This window comes from Gopherus flavomarginatus, chromosome 9 (genome assembly GCF_025201925.1).
Source record: "Gopherus flavomarginatus isolate rGopFla2 chromosome 9, rGopFla2.mat.asm, whole genome shotgun sequence".
NCBI classification, from domain to species: Eukaryota; Metazoa; Chordata; order Testudines; family Testudinidae; genus Gopherus; species Gopherus flavomarginatus.
Window position 1 is genome coordinate 33322872 of NC_066625.1, and position 23797 is coordinate 33346668.

The following is a 23797-nucleotide window of genomic DNA, read 5'->3' on the forward strand; positions in this document are numbered from 1 at the left end:
AGTGTGGCCACATCCTAAGTTGCAGCGCTGTAACCCCCTCACCAGCGCTGCAACTCTGTAGTGTAGCCAAGCCCTAAAAGACTAACAAATTATTTGGGCATAAGCTTTTGTGGACTAGAACCCATTTCATCAGATGTCCACGAAAGCTTATGCCCAAATAAATTTTTATACTGTCAGTTTCTGACTTTACTGACAAAAACAGTTGTGCATTAATGTAATATTTACACAGAACATGTCAGTCTACAGGAGCTTAGTTTAAAATTTGCTTTAAAAATATTTCATTAGTGAGCTGGTGCAAATTATAAAATCACATTTCTAAAAAGTGCTTGCATAGAGTTTTAGATGCACAGTCATCTTTAGCCTTAAATATGTGGATCTTCAGACATACAGTTTTTAAATAAATCCTTCAAAAGACCTCCCTTATCTAAAATACACATTTTAATTACTATAGTTAAAAAAAAAAGTGCTTCCAAGTCTTCCTGTGTCCTTTCTGTCCATCCCTTCACCACCTCTCCCCCCACTCCCCACTGAAGAGAGCCCTTAAAGGGACAACAATCCTTCCCTTCCAGATAGCTGGACAAAGAGTTTCCCTTTCTTTACTTCTGACTATCCGACGAACTAGTTTTAAAAGAACCCTCCAGCAAAATCAGTACCTTAGTAAGACAAAATCCTTGTTATATCTAAAATCTTTGGAAACATATTTTTTTAAAGTTGGTGAAATTTCATAACCATGTCTCTTGTTATGGAGATCACACAAAGTAAATTACTGTTCCCTTTTTCTAAAAGCAATGAACATTGTTATGAACACACTAAATCTCTCTGATTAATTTAAAAGAATGTTTTTGTTTCAGTGAGTTAAATATGTAGTAATCTGGAACGCTGGCTTAAGATTTGAGTACATTTAAAATATAAATTCAGTTTAGAAATACTGATTAAGAAAATGTAAAACAGAGAAGAGCTGCATCATGTATTCCATTATATGTAATATTGTATTCAGCAGGACAGCTGACTCACCCTTACTATGAAGTTTTTGCAAATAAATCTCTGACAAACTACAGGGCATATCAAAAAACCTGTGACTGACATTTTTTATTCCCAAATTTTAGTGTTTTTAATTAGGTACTTTCTTCATGTCCATTCTGCATGAGGGAGAGGGCATGGAAGTCTCTGCGGGGAACTGTGACTCTCCGCCACCATGAGGCAGGCCAGGCATCTCATTATCCTTTGCTGTCAAGGCCCATTCTCTCCCTCCCCCACCAGGATGTGAGCTTGGGCTGCCATCCGGCATAGGGGCACCAGTTTAATAATACTGCGTAGGGCCCCATAAATCCTAAGGACGGCCCTGAATGCCTCTTCCGGTTGAGGTCACGCCCCCACTCAGGACTCCGGTGCACCAGTAAGTCCTTTCAGTTACTTTCACCCCGATCATGACTGCAGCGCACCCTAGTACTAGTAATGGATAATACTGAGGTATGTCTGTACAAAAGCAATGGAAACCACTGCAAATCACACAGGTTAGATATGAGACCTGCTAGTGTGCTTTCCACAAACCCTTCTTGCTCTGACATATGCAACTGCACCCAAAATGCAGCCCAGGGATGGAGGAGTTAGAGAGCGATGCGCTCGGATGGCTCCTAGACTAGTGCTCTGCACCCACCACAAAACGCAGCAAGGAGGCCAGAACTAAACAGCCATTGCTGGGGGCCTGCATGCTCATTGCTAAGCACAGGGAGCACTGCGGACTTGGGAATGTTTTTTTTCCCTTTCAGCTCCACTTGCCATTTTCCCTTTGCTTTATTATCTCCCAGCCCTTCACACTGAATGTCCAGGCCTGCTTAGCATTCCCTGGTACTTAGCAACGCCATCATTTCCTTGTCTCCCTTGCTGATAGCGCCTAGTAGCCCAGCAGTGCCTGCCTGGCAGCCTGCTTTCTTCTGCTATGGTAATGCTGGGTTCTCAAAGGAGCCTTTCATGTCACCAGGAGCTCCCGGCCACTTTCCAGAGCATTCAGCCACTATGGGCTCTTGTTTTACAACTGTGTAAAGGGAATGAGAACACGGTTTAGCAAAGCCAGAGACCTGAGAATGGGCCCGCAGGCTGCGCAATTCACTATCTTGCTTTGTTTATTAGTAGTATTTAATATTATTTATCATTTGTGCTGCGGTCACATCTAGGAGCCCCAGTCATGGGCCAGGACCCCATTGCGCTAGGTGCTGTGCAAATATGAGAAAGAGCCATTGTAACCGGATGGCTTGCCCTGCTGGGCTGGAGACCTGGGGCTAAGCCAACCTTGGCTTTGGAATGAGCCCCACCTGAGGGGAATCTGGCACTTCCCTATAAAGAGAACCAAAGAATGAGAGATGACTCTGGTAGTGGGAGCTTGGAGGGTAAAGACTAGTGAGCAGGAGGCAGGGGCGAGGGGACCCCTGACTGTGTTTGGGATTGGATGTCAGAGCCCCAGGGAGGGAGCGCTGGGAGGACTGGCCAGGAGCTAAGAATCGAAAGAAAAGCCCCGAGACTGAGAAAAAAACACAGTGCTATGTATGGACTTCAGTTTGGGACTCTGGGTTGTTGTGAACTGGCTCTGATATTAAACTAGCCCCAGGCAGGGGTATTGTTAAGTAATCAGAGAAAGCCTCTGTGAGTTCTTAAAGGGCCCTGAAGACAGGAAAAAAACAGAGGTGGGGAACCTGCAGAAACACTCCTGCCAAGGAGGGGGTCCTCAGTAAGGGACCACCCCACTACAAACAGGCCCCGCCCCAAAGTGCTTAACATCTGCAGCACCTTTAGTTCTGCTTGGGTAGTGATGGGAGCAAGGGAAACAGTTTGGATCTATATCACAGATGCTGAAGTCTGGAGATGTGGGACTGCAGGGAGGAGATGTTAGTTCAGCCTTGAGCAGCTTCTGTTCTTTCTACAGTTACTAGTTTGGTGCCAGTCGTGTGCCCAGAAATCCACACAACAGAAAGACAGCTCCTGGCCCAAATGCTTTGATACAGAACATCATGTTTGGGGGTTTGGGGAGCTGGGGTTCAGTTTGGCTTATTATGCACCTGGAGCTCACTTGAAGAATTAGGATCCGGATAAGAATTTGTCTTCCCAAAGCTCAGACACACTTCAGTTTGGACAATAGGTTCCAAGGCCACTGTGAGACCATTGTGATCATCTAGTCTGGCCTTGTGTATAACACAGGCCAGAGAACTGCCCTACTGAACTCAAACCTGTTTACCTGAGGAGTTGGATTCCTGACCCCTAGTGAATGTACCATACAGATCATTACTATGTGTACGAGCACCATAAAGGACAATGTACATTGAAAACACATCCATGATCCTAATGGACAATGCAGCTTCTCATAATAATGAATTCATTGCTGTAGCTTTCCCTGGTTAAACATTACTCTGGTTTAACCAGAACAACATATTGATTGCCCTTGCAGATTTTCATGTGGCAGTAGACCTTGAGGAACGCTAAAGCGTACACTCCCCAGCCCTGTCCTGCAGCCTGCTAGAATCCAGGCACCCATAAAACGTCCTTATGAGTCTCATTATCAACGTGGAAGTCAGATCAGAGGTGACAATCTCCAGCCTATGGTGCTTTCTGCTTGGATGCATACAACACAGGAACCTGGAACCTGTCACTGCCATTCTCAGTGTGTATGGGGAGCAGCGATCCATTACCTTTCACATCCTCTGGCTACGGGCTAATCAGCCCTTAGCTGGGCAGCACTTGGGGATGGGCTGCATGACAGGGCCTTCCCAAAGGGTGTATGGCACGGAACCCACTGTACCTTGGCACTCACCCAGCTTTGGCCTAGTTTCAGATAAGAGTTTACACACAATATGGCTTAAGCCAGCTCCCGGAGCCCCTTTGTACTAGTGCATTGGCTGCAGCCTGAACCTCCCTGCACACAAACAGGAAGCTGCATGCGGTTGATTGTAAACAGTGCGAGACTCCCTCCCATGCTATTGCCATGCTGGCAATGGGCCCAGGCGCAGCAAACCCAACCTCACTACAGCCGTGGCTACTCCCAGCCCAGCGCAGCCCCGCACCCACCTCCCTCGCGTGCTCATTGGGGCCGCCAGATTTGTTTACCTTATATGGTCAGGTACTAACACAGCATGGCCGATGACTGGCTGGCCTGACACGTCACTCAGTACACGTCAGCCCCCCGGTACACTTTTGCAAACAAACCAAGGGCTCCTGGGAAACGTAGTACTGGGTGCTCAGGCGGGGTGTCTGCTGGCTGCTCAGCCTGGTGCAGGGTGGGAACTGACTGCTTGGCAGTGCTGGTACTAGCCCACTGAGGGCCTTAAGCAGGAATATTTTGGGCTCTCCTGCTCACACAACTCCTGGAGCTGCCCCAGGTCTGAAGCAATTGATTTGTTTAGTTATGCATAATACTGGCTTTGCTGGCCAGAGTCAGGAATGTGAGCGCTGCCATTGGGTCTGAGAGCAGCTGGCACAGCAGCCGTGGGACAGAGGCATCCCTTGCCAGACAGGGCTGCTATGCAACTGCCCTGGCGCCCAGGCACAGCTTCACACACTCCATGTGATGTCATAGTTCTCAGCTACAAGTGTGTGCAGGGTGAAGCCCCCATGGGCGTTGAGCAGAGCCTACAGAGCAGCCCTGCGGTGCTCTTTGCTTTTAGAACTGGACCAAGCAAAGAAGACATGCTAGGAAGCAACGCTGCTATCACCTGGGTACCAGCTGTGGGCCTATCCCCACCTCCTTAGCCAACGTGAACAACTGCGGCCTTGACACAGCCAACGAGAGCCTTGCGTAGGCCCGGCTAGTCCATCAGTCCATGGCAGCGGTGCACGGAGTTGAAGTCCTGCAAATAACCCATATTGCTCTGTGGCGCGAAGAGCGAGACTTGCTCTGCAAGCCTGCCTGGGTGCACTGGTGGATACCTCCAAAGCTTCTCTCTCTCACCAACAGAGACTAGTCCAATGTCAGCTGTTAACCCACCCGCCTGGCACCGCAGCTAGCCAGCCCAGCCTCTGGACTACAGCTCCCAGCCTGCCCGCCCAGCCCCGCCCTGGCTGTGCCGTCAGGGAGGCCAGGCTGGGTGAGTCAGTCCCCTGCCTCCAGTAAATATTTGTATTAGCAGGAGCCGGCTCTGTAATGGTGGCTGCGCTGTGAGCGGCACAGACCCAGGGACCCCAGGGCACGGCAGGCAGCGAGCGGCAGCGGCATGTCGGTGAACATGGACGAGCTAAAGCACCAGGTCATGATCAACCAGTTCGTGCTGACCGCGGGCTGCGCCGCCGACCAGGCGAAGCAGCTGCTGCAGGCGGCGCACTGGCAGTTCGAGGTGAGCCCCCGGGGCGCGGCAGAGCTCGGCTGGGGGTGGGGGGCGTCCTGCCGGGGCCCCTGCGATCGCAGCCCATTTGCTGCACCTGCGAGGTCTCGGCTGGCCTGGCCCTGCAGCCAGGGGCGCCGCGGAAGGGATGGGGCGGCCCTGGGGCAGTTGGCGAGCAGACCCCGCTGAGCCGGAGGGCGCGGGTGGGGCCGTGGGGGCTTCCTGGCTCTCTGCTACAGCCCGCGACGGAGGAGGGGGGGGGGTCGCTCAGCCCGGCCAGCCCCGATCGGTGCCTCTGGCGCCCCAGTCTGGCACCTCGGGCGCGCCGGGGGCTCGAGCCTAAGGGGGCGCTAGAGGCAGGAGCTCCTGGGCGTGGGGCTCCAGGGCCTGGGCAGTGCCGCTGGGGGGCGGGTCAGTCCGGGACAAGCCTTGTGCCCAGGGAATGAGCTTAGCCATCTGATCTGTCCGCCTGGCTGCTGTGTCCAGAGCAAGCCCCGAGGGCGCTCACAGAGGCCCTCAGCAGGCTGCCATGGAGTGAATGTGGGGAGCAGAGTGCCTCGGAGGCCCCAGTGCCATGTGCCCCCATCCTGCCCATTAGGAGGCTAATCCCGGGCACATCCAACGGGCCTCAGCTTCTGCCCACCGTTGCAGGTGCCCCAGGGTATGGCGGAATGGCAGGCACCATGGCTGGGGGTACCACCACTGTTCAGGGAGCGGGTGGTGGGACTGGGAGTTGTTTGGGATACGACCGCCTGTGCCAGCATCTCTGTGCTGCCCTGACAGACATATGTGTGCGTGTGCTCAGCACACCTACTGATGGGGAATGCTCCATGCTGTCATGGTGTTGCTGTTTGTCAGGTTCACACTGGTCAGCCTCCTTAGGCTGGGGGTGGCTTTTCTGTCTCTAACCCTTCTTGGGAAAGGAGATGCCATCAGTACTGTCACTCCCGGTGCTGTTTTAGTGTTGGTGTGAATTGTGTGTGTGTGTGTGTGTGGATGGGGTATACGTGTACAGCTCTGTGTGTATTAGATACATGTGTAGGAGTGTACATATGTCATGTGTGTGTTTGTATGGACAGCTGTCCATGCATGTGAGTACTGTATAGCAGGGGTGTATCCTGTGTATGGGGTGTGCTTGTCTTCTGCCTGTGTTATTAAAGTGGGACTGGTTTTCATTGCTCCCCGATGGTCAAGGTTTCCCCGGGCTGGCTGTAGCAGATCCGCAGGGGCCACCCACCCCTTTGTGGGTCCCGCTCAGGAGTGGATTTGCTTTTAAAGGGAGGTGGAAGGAACACACACAGGGCATACATGCAGTGTTAGGCGAGCTCTGGCACTGCTGGGGCGGTCTTTCCATGCTCACCTATACTTTGTGGGAGCATAGCAATAACTGACCTTATGTGCACTCCCCCAACACTTCCCCATTCCCTGCAGGCAGAATGATGCCTCTTAGTGGCTATGGGTTGAAGAGCCTCAGTCTGGCCTTTCCTGTGTTCCTGTCTCCTGGGGTTTGATTCCTAAGGCAGCACCAGGAGAAGAGATTTTGCTGGTTAAAACTTAATTGGCTCCAGCTGCTTATTCCCCTGGCCTGGAGTCAGGATCCTCTGTGACATCAGCAGTGATTGCTGGGGAAGTGACTGTGATGTCATACACGGGATTGCTGCTTCAGGTGGGGAACATGCAGGCGAACTGTGCAGGCAGAGTAGTCCTGCAAAGCTCCCTGGTGGTAAAGACTGGGAGTGTGTGCACGCTCAGGGGATGTAGCAGGGAGGACTGTGTCCAAAGAAAATGTTTTCCATGAGGCACCAGCAGCTCTTTGCAGCTCAGTGTCATGGTTTTGTCACTAATGACACTGTTGTAATTAGCTTGTCTGTTCTGTGACACAGAAGGAGGTTTGAGTCAGTGTAGAGAGCAAGAGGTTTCTTTTACACATATTTGCATGGCTGGGGCGTCCCTTGTTCCATGTGCACTACAGTCCTGATCTGTAAAAGAAACAATTCTGGGTGTATTTTATAGCATGGAGTCATTTGACTCCCTGCGCTGCTGGTTTGATCAGGTAGTTCAGATAGCCAGATACTGTAGTCACAGGTTTTCTGGGTGCAAAATCGGAGGCTGCTGGTCAAAATCAGACTGTGTGTGTGTGTGTGTGTGTGTGTGTGTGTGTGTGTGTGTGTGTGTGTGTGTGTGTGTGTGTGTGTAAATCCAAACAAATGAATATCTCTCTCTCTGTGCACTGTCTATGCACACGGAAAGAGGCACCCACAAGGCAAGCACACTTGCATATTTGCAGATTTTGCAAAAAGAAATATTGGCCACATTTACATGTGTAGTATGACCTTGATTTTGTTCACCAGTGTAAATCATGAGCAGCCCGACTGGACATTGTAAGACAGGTGTGAGAGAAGGATCAGACCCTACCACCTTTTACAGGTGAAGCACCAGGAGTAGGAACTTGCAACAGAAAGTTATAGTTTCAATTACATTTTCCAGAAATTTGCCACTATTTGGCAAATTGCACAAGTGGAAACAGCAGTGTGCTGGCTGTGGGTCTCCCGTGCTGGTTTGGCACTCACATGACTCAGAGGAAGCTCAGCTGTAAACAACCCAATGGGACAAGTTACCAGTCACTTTTGGTGCAAAATGGTCAGATAATTCCCTCTGCAAAATGGCTGCTGAGCATGCCCTCTTCTCAGAGCTCTGCTCTAGGAGTATTGTCTTCTGGGTACTCCAAATCCCTCTCAGTCTGAGCCCAAGATCTGCATTTGCAGAGTATTGTTACTCCACCCCCTTTCACAGGTGCCCTTCTCCAGGCTGGACCAGCTCCTTGGCGTGTATGACTCCGTGGAGTTCAGTGGAGCTGTGCTGATTTACACCTGCTGAGGACCTGGTCCACTGAGTGGTCTCCTTGGTTTCAGAAGCATTACTGCTGCAGCAAGGGATTGCTCACTGTAAAGGTGGCAGAATCACACTCTGAGGGTATTGATGCATACAATCTCTTTCACTTGGGGGACCACATTGCTCCTGTTACTCAGAACTCCATAACCCACGATCCCATGAGCAGTGCGCCGAGAGCATTATTACCATGCCACTCCTGCATCATACCATGGCCCAGGGACAGAGAGCGCGGCCCAGTCACCAGTGTTTTGCTGGCAACTGATGCTCCCACTTTCTTTGAGCAGGATGGTCCATTCCCGTTTAACATTTCAAGATAATAAATTGCCTGACAACGAAGCTGAAATGAGCCAGAGGGTCTGGTGACAAAGCAACAGGAGTTGGCTGTTCCCGCTGCATCTTTGGGCTTGTCTCGAGGAGAAATTTACCAGCATAATTCTACTAGTGTAATTCTACCAGTCTAGTTACAGCAGTATCACCTCTTGTGTGGACACTTTAATATCAGAATAAGGATATCCTTCTGGGGTTATATCGGTTTAACCAGAGTGGTTTTCATAGATTCATAGACTCTAGGACTGGAAGGGACCTCGAGAGGTCATCGAGTCCAGTCTCCTGCCCTCATGGCAAGACCAAATACTGTCTAGACCATCCCTGATAGACATTTATCTAACCTACTCTTAAATATCTCCAGAGATGGAGATTCCACAACCTCCCTAGGCAATTTATTCCAGTGTTTAACTACCCTGACAGTTAGGAACTTTTTCCTAATGTCCAACCTAAATCTCCCTTGCTGCAGTTTAAGCCCATTGCTTCTTGTTCTATCATTAGAGGCTAAGGTGAACAAGTTTTCTCCCTCCTCCTGATGACACCCTTTTAGATACCTAAAAACTGCTATCATGTCCCCTCTCAGTCTTCTCTTTTCCAAACTAAATAAACCCAATTCTTTCAGCCTTCGTTCATAGGTCATGTTCTCAAGACCTTTAATCATTCTTGTTGCTCTTCTCTGGACCCTCTCCAATTTCTCCACCTCTTTCTTGAAATGCGGCACCCAGAACTGGGTGCCGCATTTCAAGAACAGTTGAGGCCTAACCAGTGCAGAGTAGAGCGGAAGAATGACTTCTCGTGTCTTGTTTACAACACGCCTGTTAATGCATCCCAGAATCATGTTTGCTTTTTCTGCAACAGTATCACACTGACTCATATTTAGCTTGTGGTCCACTATGACCCCTAGATCTCTTTCTGCCATCCTCTTTCCTAGACAGTCTCTTCCCATTCTGTATGTGTGAAACTGATTGTTCCTTCCTAAGTGGAGCACTTTGCATTTGTCTTTATTGAACTTCATCCGGTTTACCTCAGACCATTTCTCCAATTGGTCCAGATCATTTTGAATTTTGACCCTGTCCTCCAAAGCAGTTGCAATCCCTCCCAGTTTGGTATCGTCTGCAAACTTAATAAGCGTACTTTCTATGCCAACATCTAAGTTGTTGATGAAGATATTGAACAGAGCCGGTCCCAAAACAGACCCCTGCGAAACCCCACTTGTTATACCTTTCCAGCAGATTGGGAGCCATTAGTAACTATTCTCTGAGTATGGTTATCCAGCCAGTTATGGTATCATTACACTGGTAGAGTTATGCTGGTAAATTTCCCCTTCTAGACAAAGCCCTTAAATACATACAATCTGCCCCATTTACAGCCCTTCCGGACAGCTCCATGCAGCAGGGTAGTGCTTTAACCTTTGAACACTGTGCTGTTTCCAAGCATGTGACACCTGGGCTGTATTCATTTAAGGGCTGGAGGGAGTGGATCTGGAGGTTGAGAAGTGTTTCCAGCTACTGGGAGGCAGGTTGCACGGGATCACATGAACATACATTGCAAACTCTCTGAGGGCAAGGGCTGTCTGCATTTGTACAGTGCCTAGCACAATGGTGGTCCTGCTCCATGACTTGGTTTCTGGGCCCTGTGGTTAATGCACATCATACTAATGAGGGGGCATTTCCTTCTGCAGGGTTGGGGTGCACAGCGGGGAGGGGAACCAGCAGTGGGTGGAGAGGCCAAGTTGGGGTGCTCTGGGCCAGGGGAACTGGAAGGTGATCTTGATGGGAGGGAGCAGGGATCAGCATTTGGGGGAGCTGTAGGAGGCATTTGTCTGAGGACAAGCACACTTATCTTTAGTTGCTTTGGGGTGAGCTTTACTTGTTCTCAGCATTGTAAGGGTTAGTAGTGAATTTCTGGGCTCCTGTCATTTTTCCACCCAGCCTTTCTGGGCTATTTGGGAATTTCCAAATCTGTGCATTCACATCAGAGGAGAATTCCGGTCCCGTAAGAGCCCTGGTACCTGGTAACCCACGCAGGCTCAGGGAAAAGCTGACAGACAAAACAAGGGGCTGGGTGCTCTTGATTCACTCGAGCTGGGGATTGTTGGTAATTTACTCTGTAAAATGTATGTTGACTTTGGCCTGATCAGAGGCTGGTCTCCAGAAGGGATTTATCCAGCATTTCCCAATGAGTGAAGCTTAATCTGTTGCCAGCAAAGCTGATATTTCAGGGATCCCATCCGCTCAATCATAGTGGTGTACTTCAGGAGACTCACTCAAGTCTATTGAATTGTTCCAGATTCATCCCAATGTACTTGAGAGTAGAACCTGGCCCTGCCTGTCGGTAACTGTTGGTAGGTGAAGCACCTTCCAACCATGTATCCTCTGGGACAAACCCACATGTTGACATCCTTGTGCAATGCAAACATTACTGTGTTGTGATGCACTGCCATGGGGTCAGAACACTGCATGGTCCCCAGCCATATTACATGATGCTCTCAATGTCCTGCAAGTCTCCATACAGCCCTGTCAGATCCAGCAGGCCAGGAGCTCCCAGTAGGTGTCTCATATCAGTGGGGAGGGAAACATCACCAAAGACAACACACACTTGTGGGGCAGGAGGTTGGGAAACAGTTAGATTGTATCCATGTAAGAGGATCTGTCATGGTATAATTCCCCACTCTGAACCTTAGCGTCCAAAAGATGGGGTACCAGCATGAATTCCTCTAAGCTCAGTTACCAGCTTAGTACTTGTAGCACTGCCACCAACCAGGAATTCCAGTGCCTGGTACACTCTGGTCCCCCCAAAACCTTGCCCGGGGACCCCCAAGACCCAGACCCTCTGGAACTTAATACAAGGAAAGTAAATCCTTTCCCTCACTGTTGCCTCTCCCAGGCTTCCCCTCCCTGGGTTACCCTGGAAGATCACTGTGACTCAAACTCGTTGAATCTTAAAACAGAGAGGAAAATCCACCTTCTCCCCTCCTTCTCTCTCCCCCTCCCAGACTCTCCCTGAGAGAGAAAGTAATCCTAACACAGAGAGAAAATTAACCTTTCTCTCCTCCTTTCTCCCCACCAATTCCCTGGTGGATCCAGACCCAGTCCCCTGGGGTCTCACCAGAATAAAAAAAACAATCAGATTCTTAAACAAGAAAAGCTTTTAATTAAAGAAAGAAAAAACAGGAAAAATTATCTTTGTAAATTTAAGAGGGAATATGTTACAGGGTCTTTCAGCTATAGACACTGGGAATACCCTCCCAGCCTAAGTATACAAGTACAAATTAAAATCCTTCCAGCCAAATACACATTTGCAAATAAAGAAAACAAACAAAAGCCTAACTCGCCTTATCTACCTAGTACTCACTATTCTGAACTGATAAGAGCCTGTATCAGAGAGATTGGAGAGAAACCTGGTTGCACGTCTGGTCATTCTGAGCCCCCAGAGTGAACAACAACCAAACACTAACAGCACAGCACAAACTTCCCTCTCTCAAGATTTGAAAGTATCCTGTCCCCTGGTTGGTCCTGTGGTCAGGTGACAGCCAGGCTCACTGAACTTGTTAACCCTTTACAGGCAAAAGAGACATGAAGTACTCCTGTTCTGTTAACCCTTAACTATCTGTTTTATGACAGGATCACAGCCTATAACACATTAAAAAAGGCCTGAGAAGGAAACCATTCATTTTGAAGGAACATTTTTCTGTCTCTAGGGAATGGAGTGGCTCCGGGGAGTTGGGGGTATTTTGAGGATTCCATCACTGGCTCTTTCACTAGCCCTAAATTCGCTCCCATTTGAATACAGAAACCGGGGCAGATTTTTCTCTGTGCGCCTTTTTTTTTTTTTTAAAGTTTGCTGCTGTTGCAATGATGTCAACTTTGTTGCCACAGTTTAGGGGGTGGGATAGCGTGTGTGCCACCAGGGGATTGGCTGTTTCCAGTGCCGCTCCTCCTGGTGGAGGCCTTCTATCCTTGGATTAGACTGGTGGCTTTCCAGAGCTCAGGGAGGGGTACGTTCAGGAGCCGCTCTTGGTGGGTTATTCTCCTCATGGGCCAGGCTGTTATCGAGGGGCCAGGAACAGTAACTCCACCCAGCCAGTGGAAGGACCAGAAAAGGGTTTTGCTGAGATATTTACAGAGCACACATGGGGCTGTTTGTGAAATATAAGAGCTTACAATAATTCCTAGGGCTCGATTCCCTTCTGCTGCTGTAAATTGCCCGGGGGGAGAGGAAGAGGAGAGACACCACTGAAGTCAGTGGGGCTGCACCAGGGTGAAACCAGAGTGAACGAGAAGAGGATTAGTTGCTTCATTTTGCATGTGTGCATGCACTTCTGTGTCCTGACTAGGTGCATGTCTGGACCATCCACTTCACACACTTACATTCCTTTGTTGCTGTAAGGCAGGGCAAACTGCAGTCCTGCCCAGTGGCCACATCCTGCTGCCCTTCTCCCCCAGACTCTGAAACTGCAGGCCGTGCTCGCCCTCCAACTGCTGAACTGACCTACTGCCTGTTCTGTTGCTGAGGAACACAGCTAACGAGCAATTATTAGGCCTCTCTGGTGAAAGGCAGGAAGACTAGTAACTCTGCCAGGTGCATTTAGTAGCAGTGGGCACCAGGATCAAACAGTGCCTGGAGTCCTGTTTAAATTAACTAAAACCAGAGAGTCTCACTCTTCCAAGCTTCTGTGTCCGAGCTCCTTGCACATACCAGGCACTCCCTGTAGGCCACCCTCCCACCTCCCAAGTATTGCAGGGACTTGCTACAGACCCCCACCTTCTCCCTCATGCCAGGGCCACTGTGGCCCTCCATTGTCCCCATGGCCACATGCCAAGAGCTCAGGGCCCTCCAGTCTCCCCATGCCAGGGACTGTCTCCTTTTTCTCTCCTGCGCCAAAGGACCTTTCATCCCCCTGGACAGAAGGGAGGGGTGGGCAGCTGGTGTCCTCTCCTCCCACCCCCAGACTGGAGCAGACTTTGAGCAGGCTGTGAACGAAGCCTCCTTTGCTCTCTTTGCCCCCGACTCCCCTGCTGGCTGAGCACTCACCTTGCTGCTGGGAGGCAGCTCAGCAGGGAGCGCAAAGAGCCATTGTTAACTGCTGAACGCTTTGAGCTCTACTGGGGAGCTTTGGGGGCCCCTCCCCCCCCACCAGGGGCTCTGGGGTCTCCTCCTCATTCACCCTTCCCCCCCCCATGCCAGGGTCTCTGGGAGCCCCTCCCCACTGACCCTTTCCCCCATGCCAGAGGCTCTTTGTGCCTTCCATTCTCCCCACCCCCCCATTCTTATTTCCTTTCTGGGTGTCAGAATTTTAAAGTCCTTGGGAGGAAGGGCAGAGGTGAGATGGGTTATTGTTCTGCTAGAAGGTTTTAATGGCTCCATCCACCAATTCTTTGATCCACTGACAATTTCAGACCTGATTACAGCTAAGAGGTCTGCCAACTAGATGCCAGGGGCTCCATATGTCCCCTATTTTCCCCCTCCCAGTTTTCCACCTTTCCCCCAAATCAACAGGGTTCTGCCCATTGAGGTCTATAACGTTGCCTGGAATTTGCAATTGATCAGATTTAGCATTTAAAAATTATCACTTTACATCAAAACAGCCAAATGCCAGCAACTTGAGTGTAGGGCCTCAGAAGCTCAGCCAACAGAGGGTGCCTGCCCTTAACGGAAACCATATGCCCCTCAAGGGTTTGGGACCAAAAAAACCCCCTTAAACTCCCTAGTCTCCTTCAGCAGTAATTGCCTTCCCCTCTCTGAGTTTTGTTAACATTTACGGGGATGTAACAAGCCAGCTAAACGACTACTAGACCAACCAACTGGCTGGTAGCCAGCTCCCATAAAACCTGAGCTCCCAGCCCCACCTCAGCCATCCACCCCAGCTCACGTGACTTCTCTCAACCGATAAGCTACCCTCTGCAGTTCCTCTTGACAGGGCCCCAGCCCCTGTTTTAAGGTATGTCTGCCTCGTAATCACGGTATAATTACAGTTTGAGTAGCCGTACCCAGACTAGGTGAAGTCCCAGTGCAACGAAACTGCAGCGATGTGTTCTCAGCATGGGCTGTACAAACCCACCTAGAACCTATACAATTAGCCTTGGGCCGAGGCCGTGCTAACACATTGCCACAGCTTCACAGCCACAAAGACCTGAACTAGTGGGATTAAAGCTAGCTCAGAGCTATCATCACACCCAGTGATTACAGTATAGACAGACCCTCAGGCAAGCACCCAAAGCTTGGTCCTGGTTATCTACTTTGAGCCCATTTCCCCTATTAGGTAATCCCAAGTGTGTTCACATTCACTTCCCCCTTCACATGCCTGCCATCACACAATAAAAAGATCACAGTTTGGGAGTGTAGGGAAAGGCCAGACTGCTCAGTTTGGGGCATGCTATTGAACCCCCAGAGGTATAAGCAAACTATACCTGCCAGCAGGTACAGAAACCCTCAACTTTCCCAGTTTGCCTATAAGGGGAGCCAGAGAGCACCATATGATTATTAGTCTATTATCCGGTAGGAGCCCATCCTCTGTCCTCCCATATTACCTCTGGAGAGAGGCACACCTGTTACCCCACACCGTGGGCTTAGACAAGCAGCTAGCCAAGCAGATGCCGCCGTGGCCCTTAGTATTGCAAACATTGGCACCTCTGCACTAACTGGGCATGGCACACTGTTCACTTCTGCCCCTGAACTATTCTGCAGCGTTGCTGTCAACAGCTGCTGTGGTTTAGCGCAGAAGTGGCTGCATTTTGGAGGGTGGTTGAATTGATTCCTATAGGGATATTGTTTGAGACTCTGTAAAATGCTGCAGGGTGGCAAAACTTGCTACAGAAATCAGTTAACAATATTATGAAAACACACTGCACCAGGGACATACAGTAAAACACCACAGACCTGATTCTTCTCTCATCTCTGTTTTTATACAGTGTGAATCACTGACGTACCTGGAGTTACTCCAAATTTACATAGTGGGAGAGGAGTGTCCAACCCCTTCCATCCAACACTCCCCCTGGTCTGTTTGATTGTTTAATTCTCCAGAGTCTCTCAAACTCCCAAATGATTTGGATGTTTCTCAGAATGTCAGCTAAATGGGGATTTCTACACCAGTGCCTCAGGCTGGTGTGAGGGGGTGCTGTGCTGCTGGAGGTGAGACATAACAGCAAGGTCCTAACTGCTTGTGGTCGTTATAAATCCCCTGGCACTTTCCATGAGCGTAGGAACGCTCACCCTGGTCTCCTTGTCTCATTCAAGCTTGGGTAATTACATTCCACTAACCTAAATTCTCCCTAGAGCCCCAGTTGGATTTGGTAGTCTTCTACACTTCCTGTGCTAAACTGCTGCATAATTTAGTGCTGGGCTCCACCCCAGAAGTGGCTGCATTTCATCAGTGAGTGAAATCTGTCCATATGTGCAGCATCTGTCTGTGAAACTAAACGGCAAACACTGTTTGCTCTGCAGGGGCCCTTGGAGCTGTTCCACGTGCAGCATTGTGTATGTGTTTTTAAGAAGTGTCAGGCTGGTGGGGTTTCTCTGGAGCCATGACATGTGCTGACCAAAGGGGCTGTACCTGTGTTTGCACAGCATGGAGGCCAGTGCCCAAAGGGGCTATTTCAAGGTGGTTGTAGGGTTCTGATTGCATGAGTTGGGTTGGAAGTGAAGCAGGATCTGGAGTTTGGTGGCAAATGGAGGGGTGATTTTGCTTTCACACACACACAGGTGGGCTTCTTCTCCACTGCCCTGCCCCACCCACCAACAGAGAGCAGGAGGCTGGCAGCCGAGAGCCACCCCTGCTGAGCCGAGAGTGGAGCTATGCCCTAGGACCCCGATCCCAGAGCCCTACTCTGGGAATGAGGGAGCTAGACCAAAGCCTAGGCTTGCGCTCCAGAGGGCCAGGTGGGAGAGAGCGCCTCGTTCCCAGCCACATGATAAATCTCTTCCTTCCTCTTTTGCAGACTGCGCTCAGTGCTTTTTTCCAAGAAACAAACATCCCCTACAGCCATCACCATCAGATGGTAAGTGCTACCCTGACCCTTCCCTCTGCTAAATCAGTGCAGCAGCAGCACCGGCATTGCATGGCTGGGCTGATGTTGCTAATGTCCAGGCCTCTGTTTCACCCCTCCGGGAGGGAGGGCAGAAATACACAGCAAAGCCACAGGGCGAGGGAAGCGGAGGGGCAGGACGCTTCCTGCCGAGAGAAGCTGGAGATGGGCTGTGTTCTGGAAACATCGCTTGGGGGGAACCAAAGGCCACAGGCAGTGTGGCTTATTTGGGGTGAGAGTAAACGAGGCCTGCAAGACAGGGTGCATCAGCGTGCAGTGTGCCCTGTACAGTGGAGGGTGCTCTATAGGGAAATGGGAGGAGAACAAAGCTGTAACTTTCACCTGTCGGTTAATGCAAAGCAGAGACTGCGGCAAGAGGGAAGGAATGGGTGGGCAGGTGTAGCGGGTGGGAGGGAGCAGAGATGAGGGGCAGGCATAGAGGAAGGGGCTGGGAGGGGGACACTCAGAGCAAAGCCAGGCTTGTCCGGAAGGCTGATCCGTGGTGTTCTGAGTGCAGGAGAAGCAGGCAGAGAGGCAACGGGAACAGGGCCTGCACCCAGCGGCTTGGAGCTGAACCAGACTCACTCCCATTGGCCCCTCATCCCCATTAATGGGCCACCATTCCCTTCCCCTCTTGGGGCTCCAGCTGTGAGAGCCTCCCTGAGAGCTAGAGAGCTGTGAGCTGGCTAGCTCCATCAAGTCCCCCAGCCCAGGAAGGTGCTTGACAGGAAACTGAACCCTGCTCTGCCCAGTGGGAAGCTTTCTCCCAAGAGTCCGTCTGTGGGTGGTGCTGGAGGTGAATGCATCCATGGAGTTCAGTGTAGTTCAGTGCACTGGCCACAGGCGGGTGTTGGTGGCCCACTGCTGTTTGTGGTGGCACTGAATGTCCCATGAGCTACTGAGCTGGAATGAGCAGCCAGAGCAGGAATGTAGCTTTTTCCTGCCCCTCCTGCTGCATGCTGGGGCTAATCCCATTGCCCTGCACTGCGGATAGCCAGCCAGGCCCTTTCTGCTGCTGGCTGGGGAAGTTTGGGTCCCAGGAGAGCCCACAGTGCAGCCCGCACCCCTGGCACTAAGGCTGCACAGAACCGCAGGGTTACGGGAGCTCCCAGCGGTGCCTGGAAGAGCTGCCAGCTCCATGGAGGCAGCTGTGATGCTCTCTGGCCTGGAGACCCTGAAGGGGCCAGGTGGTCAAGGCTCCACATCGCTCTGCTCTTTGCACTGCCAATGGCACCTGTCCTGTCTGCCCCACCACAGGAGGGCTCAGGTGAGCGGCCCAGCAGCAGGGCCAGGGATTTGGGATGGCAAAGCCAGCTCGGCCATTTCCCCTGCTGGGTGCAAACAGTCCCGCTAGACAGCCGAGGCAGCTGCTGCCAAGTGGGCCCTGCTCCAGGCAGCACAGAGAGGGTGACTGGCTGTGGAGATGCGGCTGGAATGTGTGTGGGCTGGGGGAGGGGGGCCCTGTGAGAGCCCTGATGCCTTGAGCATCATCCGCTCCTCCCCTGGGCCAACGGCATGGGGGCAGCAACTCGGGTGGCAGCTCCTGGCCTGTCTCTTGGGTTGCTGCAGCAGAGCCGAGCCCCAGTGAGCAGGCTCCAGGACAGGGGGAGGTTGCGCTGCTCTTGGGCACTGCCTGGAGGCCGATTTGAGGAACAACAGAGCAGCCTGCAGGTGGGCGGGGCTCTTGCAGCCTCGCACAGAGCCCCTGGCCCTGACAGAGCCTCCCCTGCATGGATCCAGCAGCACTTGGCCGTCATGTGTTGAGTGAGGTGAGGGGCGGGCGAGTGGCATCCCAGACAGAGGGGTCCCTGTGCTCTGCCCCTTTAACTCTTGTGCCTGGGCAGCCTGTAATCTGTCTTTGCAGATGGGTCCCCGGGATTTGCTGACTGCCGTGTCCTCATTTGACTCTGCCGTTCTCTGGGGCAATCAGGGATTTGGAGCATGCAGTGAGCATGCAGAGCGAGCACCCAGCAAGAGCCATGCTGCAAAGAGCCCCCAGCGCTGGCAGCCAAGGAGTCGGGGATGAGCTCACTGCTCCCTCCCATCCCCAGCAGGAAACAGAGCCCAGTCTTGCATGGGGCTGGACACCCTAGAGTTCGCTGAGCTGCAGACCATGAGCTCAGGGCAGGGGCTGGCTGTGTGGAGATGGTGTCCTGGCCAGTTGATTCCTGGGGTGGCACAAGCTCACAGGCTAGGGGGAGCCCTGGCTTTGGAGTCCAATCCATCCCAGAGCAGGAGCTCTCAGGCGGGGCCCCCCACCCCCTGTCCTTCCCAAACTGAATAATGTGTCCCCAGCTGGTTAGATGGGAGGGGGATCCTGCTATGAGCTGGGTGATGGGCAGCAAGGGCTGAGCATACGCCAGAGGGTCAGGGCACTTGGTCTGGGGGAATGGAGTTGTATTGACAGTTCCTAGAGATCTTTCTGTGCATCAGAAAGGCCCCTGGCATATATCATAAACCACAGTGCGGATGAGGCCCCCACTTACCTCTCATGGGCACCCCCAAAGGGTCTGTCCCCGGGAGGGATGAGGGTGCAGGGAGGGGCTGCATCTCAAGAGTACCATGTACAGCTCCTGTCTGGGACGTTTGACGTAAGCTCTTGAAAGAGGATTAGTTCTCGGTGGCCTGAAATAACTGCTTCTTGCAGGGAGCAGCCTTGATAGGAGCTGGCAGCCTGGAGGAGCCACCCAGATGTGCTGGCTCCATTACCCACCCCTGCCGAGCGCCTGCTGCAAGCCACTTACCTGCCTGCACAAACCTGCGAGGAAGCTGCTGCCGTGGGCACTGCACCACCTGAGGAGGGGGAGAGGCTGCAGGTGCAATCGCCCGCCCCAGCCCCCACTACAGCCCCTGTGTCAGGACCCAGCAGAGCCTCAGCCCCTCCTGAGTGCAGCGGGCGGGGCACCTTGCTGCGCCTCGCCTGGCCACCCCCAGACACTGGTCAGAATGGCGAGTGATGTAATGTCTGCAGTGGGGGGGTTCTGAGTCAGCACTGGCCCCCGTGCAGTGCTAGGGGACACTGTGCTGCAGGGCCTGGGATGGGGCTCAGTAGGGGGACTTCTTACGCAGTCAGTGCTGTCCCCAGTGCAGAGCTAGGGGCCCTTTCCCTTCCTAGTGTGGACCCCAGGGTATTATAGGGTGCAGTGCTGCAGCAAGCAGCATGGTTCAGTAGGGGGCACTCTATGCTGGGAGTGCTGAGTGCACTGTGGTGCTAGTGGGTGCTGTCCTGCATGGGGCTTTAGGATGAAACATAAAATGGCTGCCCTGCACCCTTGTGGAGTAAGGCTCTGAGACAGTTTTCTCAAATAATAACAGTGTAATGCTTAGTACGAACCTAGCACAACTCACAAGCTGTGCACAGACATGTGCGAGCTGCCATCTGGGTGTTAATGTGAATGTTCATGTCAGCGTTTGGACTGAATTCCTCCCCAAATCCACCCCCTGCAGTTTCAATTAGGTACGGTGCTCTTCACTTTCCATCCCAGACTGTGGTGAGGTGCTGCTTTGCCACTCAGGGCTACGCCCCAAGGGTGGATGCATTTGACTGCTGAGTGATGTGATCCCCGAATATCTCGACCTTGGCAGGGTTCGTTAAAGCCCTGGAGGGGGAGGTGTTGTGGTAGCAATAGCGATTACTGATTGCAGCTTGCCATGGAGTTCGGGGTGGCGTGCTGCCTGTCATGCCCGGGGGTTGGATGCTGGGATCCTCTCTGGCCCAGGTTGGGCTAACACAAATCAGTCGCACTCTTGCCTCAGTGGTAAGGGAAGATGACAGCTCCTGGCAAGTTTGTCAGGGACGCAGCGGCCCCGAGTTCTGCGAGTGCTCCTCGCGCCCCGGACGGTCCCTGCCAGTGCAGGCTGTGGGGAGGCAGAGGCCTGCAGTGTCCTCCCCCTACTGCTGTGCATTGTGGAGGCCACATCTTCCCAAACACAGTGACGGGGAAGCCACAGGGACCTGCCTGACCTTGCAGTGGCTCCTAGCCAGCTCCAGGTTCTGTCGAAGACCAGCGCTGCTGGGAAGGCAGAGCAGGAGAGGAGTGCAGAGCCTCTGACTCCACCGGGCAGCAGTAGAGGCATAGCAGGCCTGCGGGACCTTGGCAGAGCTTTGTGTGTGTCTGGGCATGGGGGGAGCCCAGGACTGGAATTGCAAGGGGCTGTGGTTAGGATAGAGCAGGGGTTCTCAAACTGGGGGTCAGGACCCCTCAGGGGGTCATGAGGTTATTACATGGGGGGTCACAAGCTGTCAGCCTCCCCCAAACCCCGCTTTGCCTCAGGATTTATAATGGGTTAAATATATAAAAGTGTTTTTAATTTATAAGGGGGGTCGCACTCAGAGACTTGCTATGTGAAAGGGGGCACCAGTAATAAAGTTTGAAAGTCACTGGGATAGAGGGACACCAGCAGAGCTTGCCCAGCAGAACCATGCACCATGCCCAGCTCTAGCTAGGGCTGCAAGCCCCTTGCTTCCACGGGCATCAAACTGACACACACATTCAGCGGTGGGCTGCACGAGGAATGTGCCAACATACCGGTACTGCCGTAATTTTGCTAGCAGCACTCCCTGGGTGGCACTGTAGCTCCTGGAGTTACCCTGGTATAACTGCTGGGGGCTCATTATGCTGATTAATTTCCGTGCATAGACAAGCCTTAGATAAATGTTCCATCCCTGGTGCCCTCTTCCAGCTGCTTGGCCTGCGCCAGCTCTCCCCCAACCCTGCCTGCCTGGACCTGGCTAGTGCTTGGGTAGAGACCACCCAGGAAAGACCCAGGTGTGGCAGGGAACTGTTCTGGCGATCCAGCTGCCGGTGCTCTTGCCGAGTTAGCACTGATGCCCCTGTGTGGTGCTGGGGGTCCTGGGCTGCTGGCTTTTGGGGGAGACCCTGAGCCCTTGGGTCATTAATGGCCTCCTGCAGTCAGCCTCCCTAACTGCCTCTGCAGCCTCCCTTGGATGTTAGTTCTCGCCCTCGTGACTGGTGAGGTATTCCGTGCTGTTACACTGCGCCCATGCTCTGCTCCAGAACTGGCTGTGTACTGCACTGTCTGGCCCTGGGGGTGAGGGGCTGTGTCTCTGACTAGCTTCTGTCTCTTTGTTCCCCTGCAGATGTGCACTCCAGCCAACACGCCCGCCACGCCCCCCAACTTCCCCGACGCCCTCACCATGTTCTCCCGCCTCAAGGCCTCCGAGAGCTTCCACAGCAGCAGCCCTGTAGCATCTATGGCAACCTCCCCTCCTCCCCCACCCCCACCGCTCCCCCAGCCCGGGAGCTTCAACCCAGCCTGGCCTGTGGCTCTCCCCTCCAGCCAGCAGCAGCAGAGCATGTGGACTTCGCCCCCGCCCTCACAGCCGTCGGGCTGGCCTGCCACAGTCTCCCAACAAGCCACGTCAGAACAGAAGGCCAATGTGACCATGGAGGCCGAGAGATGAGGCCGCGGGAGAGAGGGAACACAATGTGGGGAGGGCCCACGTGGCCCCAGCGTTCATTTCCCTTTCCCCTTTCCGAGGAGGAGAGGAACTTTGTTGCCTCAGAGACTGGCAACCACATTCAGACAGACAGACACATGAGCAAATAGCCACCTTGCATGGGTTTGGTTTGAAGTAGTTTTTACTTGTCCTAGAGCTGACCGGAGCTCCCCAGAGACCCGGGGAGGCCATGCTGAATGCAAGAGCCATCTCTGGCTTCTGCTTCCCAGAGCCTGACTTTATAGGAATCTCTCAATGAGGGGATCCTCCTCCCATCTTTCCTGCTGGGATGCTGGATTTTTGCATGCTAGTGACTTTTGGGGGGGAGTGGTAAATCCCTTCTTCATGACCCACTTCTCTCTCCTAGCACCTGGAGGGGTCCCACTGGCAGGCAGAATGGGGCTGTGGGTAATACACATCTCCCCCTCCCTACACAGTTCCCCCAACCCTGCCGAAGGGGGGGGGGGTTAAAAAAAAATTGAAAAAAACAATTTCTGCTCGCTGTGGGCCTCAAACCCATGCACTGAGCTCGCATTGTACTGAGAGGGAGGTGAACGGGGGCTCCTTTGGAGAAATATAGCCACTTGTTTTCTATGACCCCAGCTTTCTGCTTTCCCCAGGGCGGGGACCTGCATCCCCTCTCAGAGCCTGGGGGATCTGATTCCCATTGAGACGTGTGGGTGAGGCTGGCTGGGTGCAACTGGGCAGTCTCCCCATGCCGCCGGGATGGGGGGCTGGTGCCCTTTGCATGACAGCGTATGCCCCACGGAGGCTGGGCTTGCTTTGACACCCTCTGTTCTTTGTTCCTTGCGGGGCGAAGGCCCTTCGGATGCACTCTGGCGGCACCAGGCCTGGGCATTCCGCAGTGGCCGCTTGCAATACACGCTCTTCTGCTTTGAACCCTAGTGTCTGTGCTTCGTTTTCAGCGGTCTGAATGTCTTTTCTGGGATCAGGGACCTCACCTCAGCTGTGCCTCATGGCGCATGCCCAGCCAGGCAGTCACACGCAGACAGGGCTCATGAGGAAAGGAGTTCTGCTTTATGATGCAGTGATCGGGGAGGGGAGTGGGGCTTCCTCCTGCCTCACCCCCAGGCCTGGGCCATGGGGCAGCACTCGCCCTGGCCTCACAACTGTATTGACTAAAGACCTGAGAGGGGAAGCTTGACAGGCCGGGAAACCCTGGGTCCCCAGAGGTAGTTGGGGGCTGCTGAACTCCTTACTAGGGCTCAGCAAGAGATCCCCCCCCCCCAGCCCCACCCGACAGGGAGACCCAGGAGAGTTGGGATGAGGAGACATCTATTGCCTCCATAAATTGCCCCTGCAGCTTGGCTGGAGTGCCCTTTCCCCTCACTGCCTGTGTGGACTTGCTGTAATGTTATACTGTGGCTGCGTTCTACCCCAGAGGTGGCTGCATGGGGGTGGGGGGCATGTCTCTGGCCTGAGAGGCACTTCTGTTCGAGGGTGAGGTCTTATGTGTGGGGAATTGCACCAAGGGGGAGCAGGAAAGCAGCTAGCCCTCAGGCTGCAGACGTAACTGAAAGCGACATTTCCCAAGGACTTAGCTGCAACCATATCTGAGGAATCCAGAGTTGTGTGGCCCAGAGACAGACAGGCTTCATACAGGTGGCGGGAGAGGAACCATTCAGAGGCCATACCACTAAGAACTCCCCAAGCTCTCCTTAGCCTGAGTGACTGCTGGTGTCTAAGCAAAGCGTGCTAGGAAAGCTACCCCGCTCCTCGCTATGGCAGGACCTCCCACAGGCATCAGGGGCAGCATCCTCTGCCTAGAG

General features: G+C 52.8%; 1 protein-coding gene across 1 annotated transcript; it reads left to right on the forward strand.

Annotated features, from left to right (window-relative positions):
- Positions 1 to 5036: 5036 nt before the first annotated feature.
- UBALD1 (UBA like domain containing 1) lies at positions 5037 to 22907 on the forward strand. Its single transcript, XM_050968497.1, has 3 exons — positions 5037 to 5318; positions 16460 to 16519; positions 21648 to 22907. The coding sequence occupies exons 1-3, from the start codon at positions 5199 to 5201 to the stop codon at positions 21969 to 21971; spliced, it is 504 nt and encodes a 167-aa protein (XP_050824454.1). The 5' UTR covers positions 5037 to 5198; the 3' UTR covers positions 21972 to 22907.
- Positions 22908 to 23797: the final 890 nt, after the last annotated feature.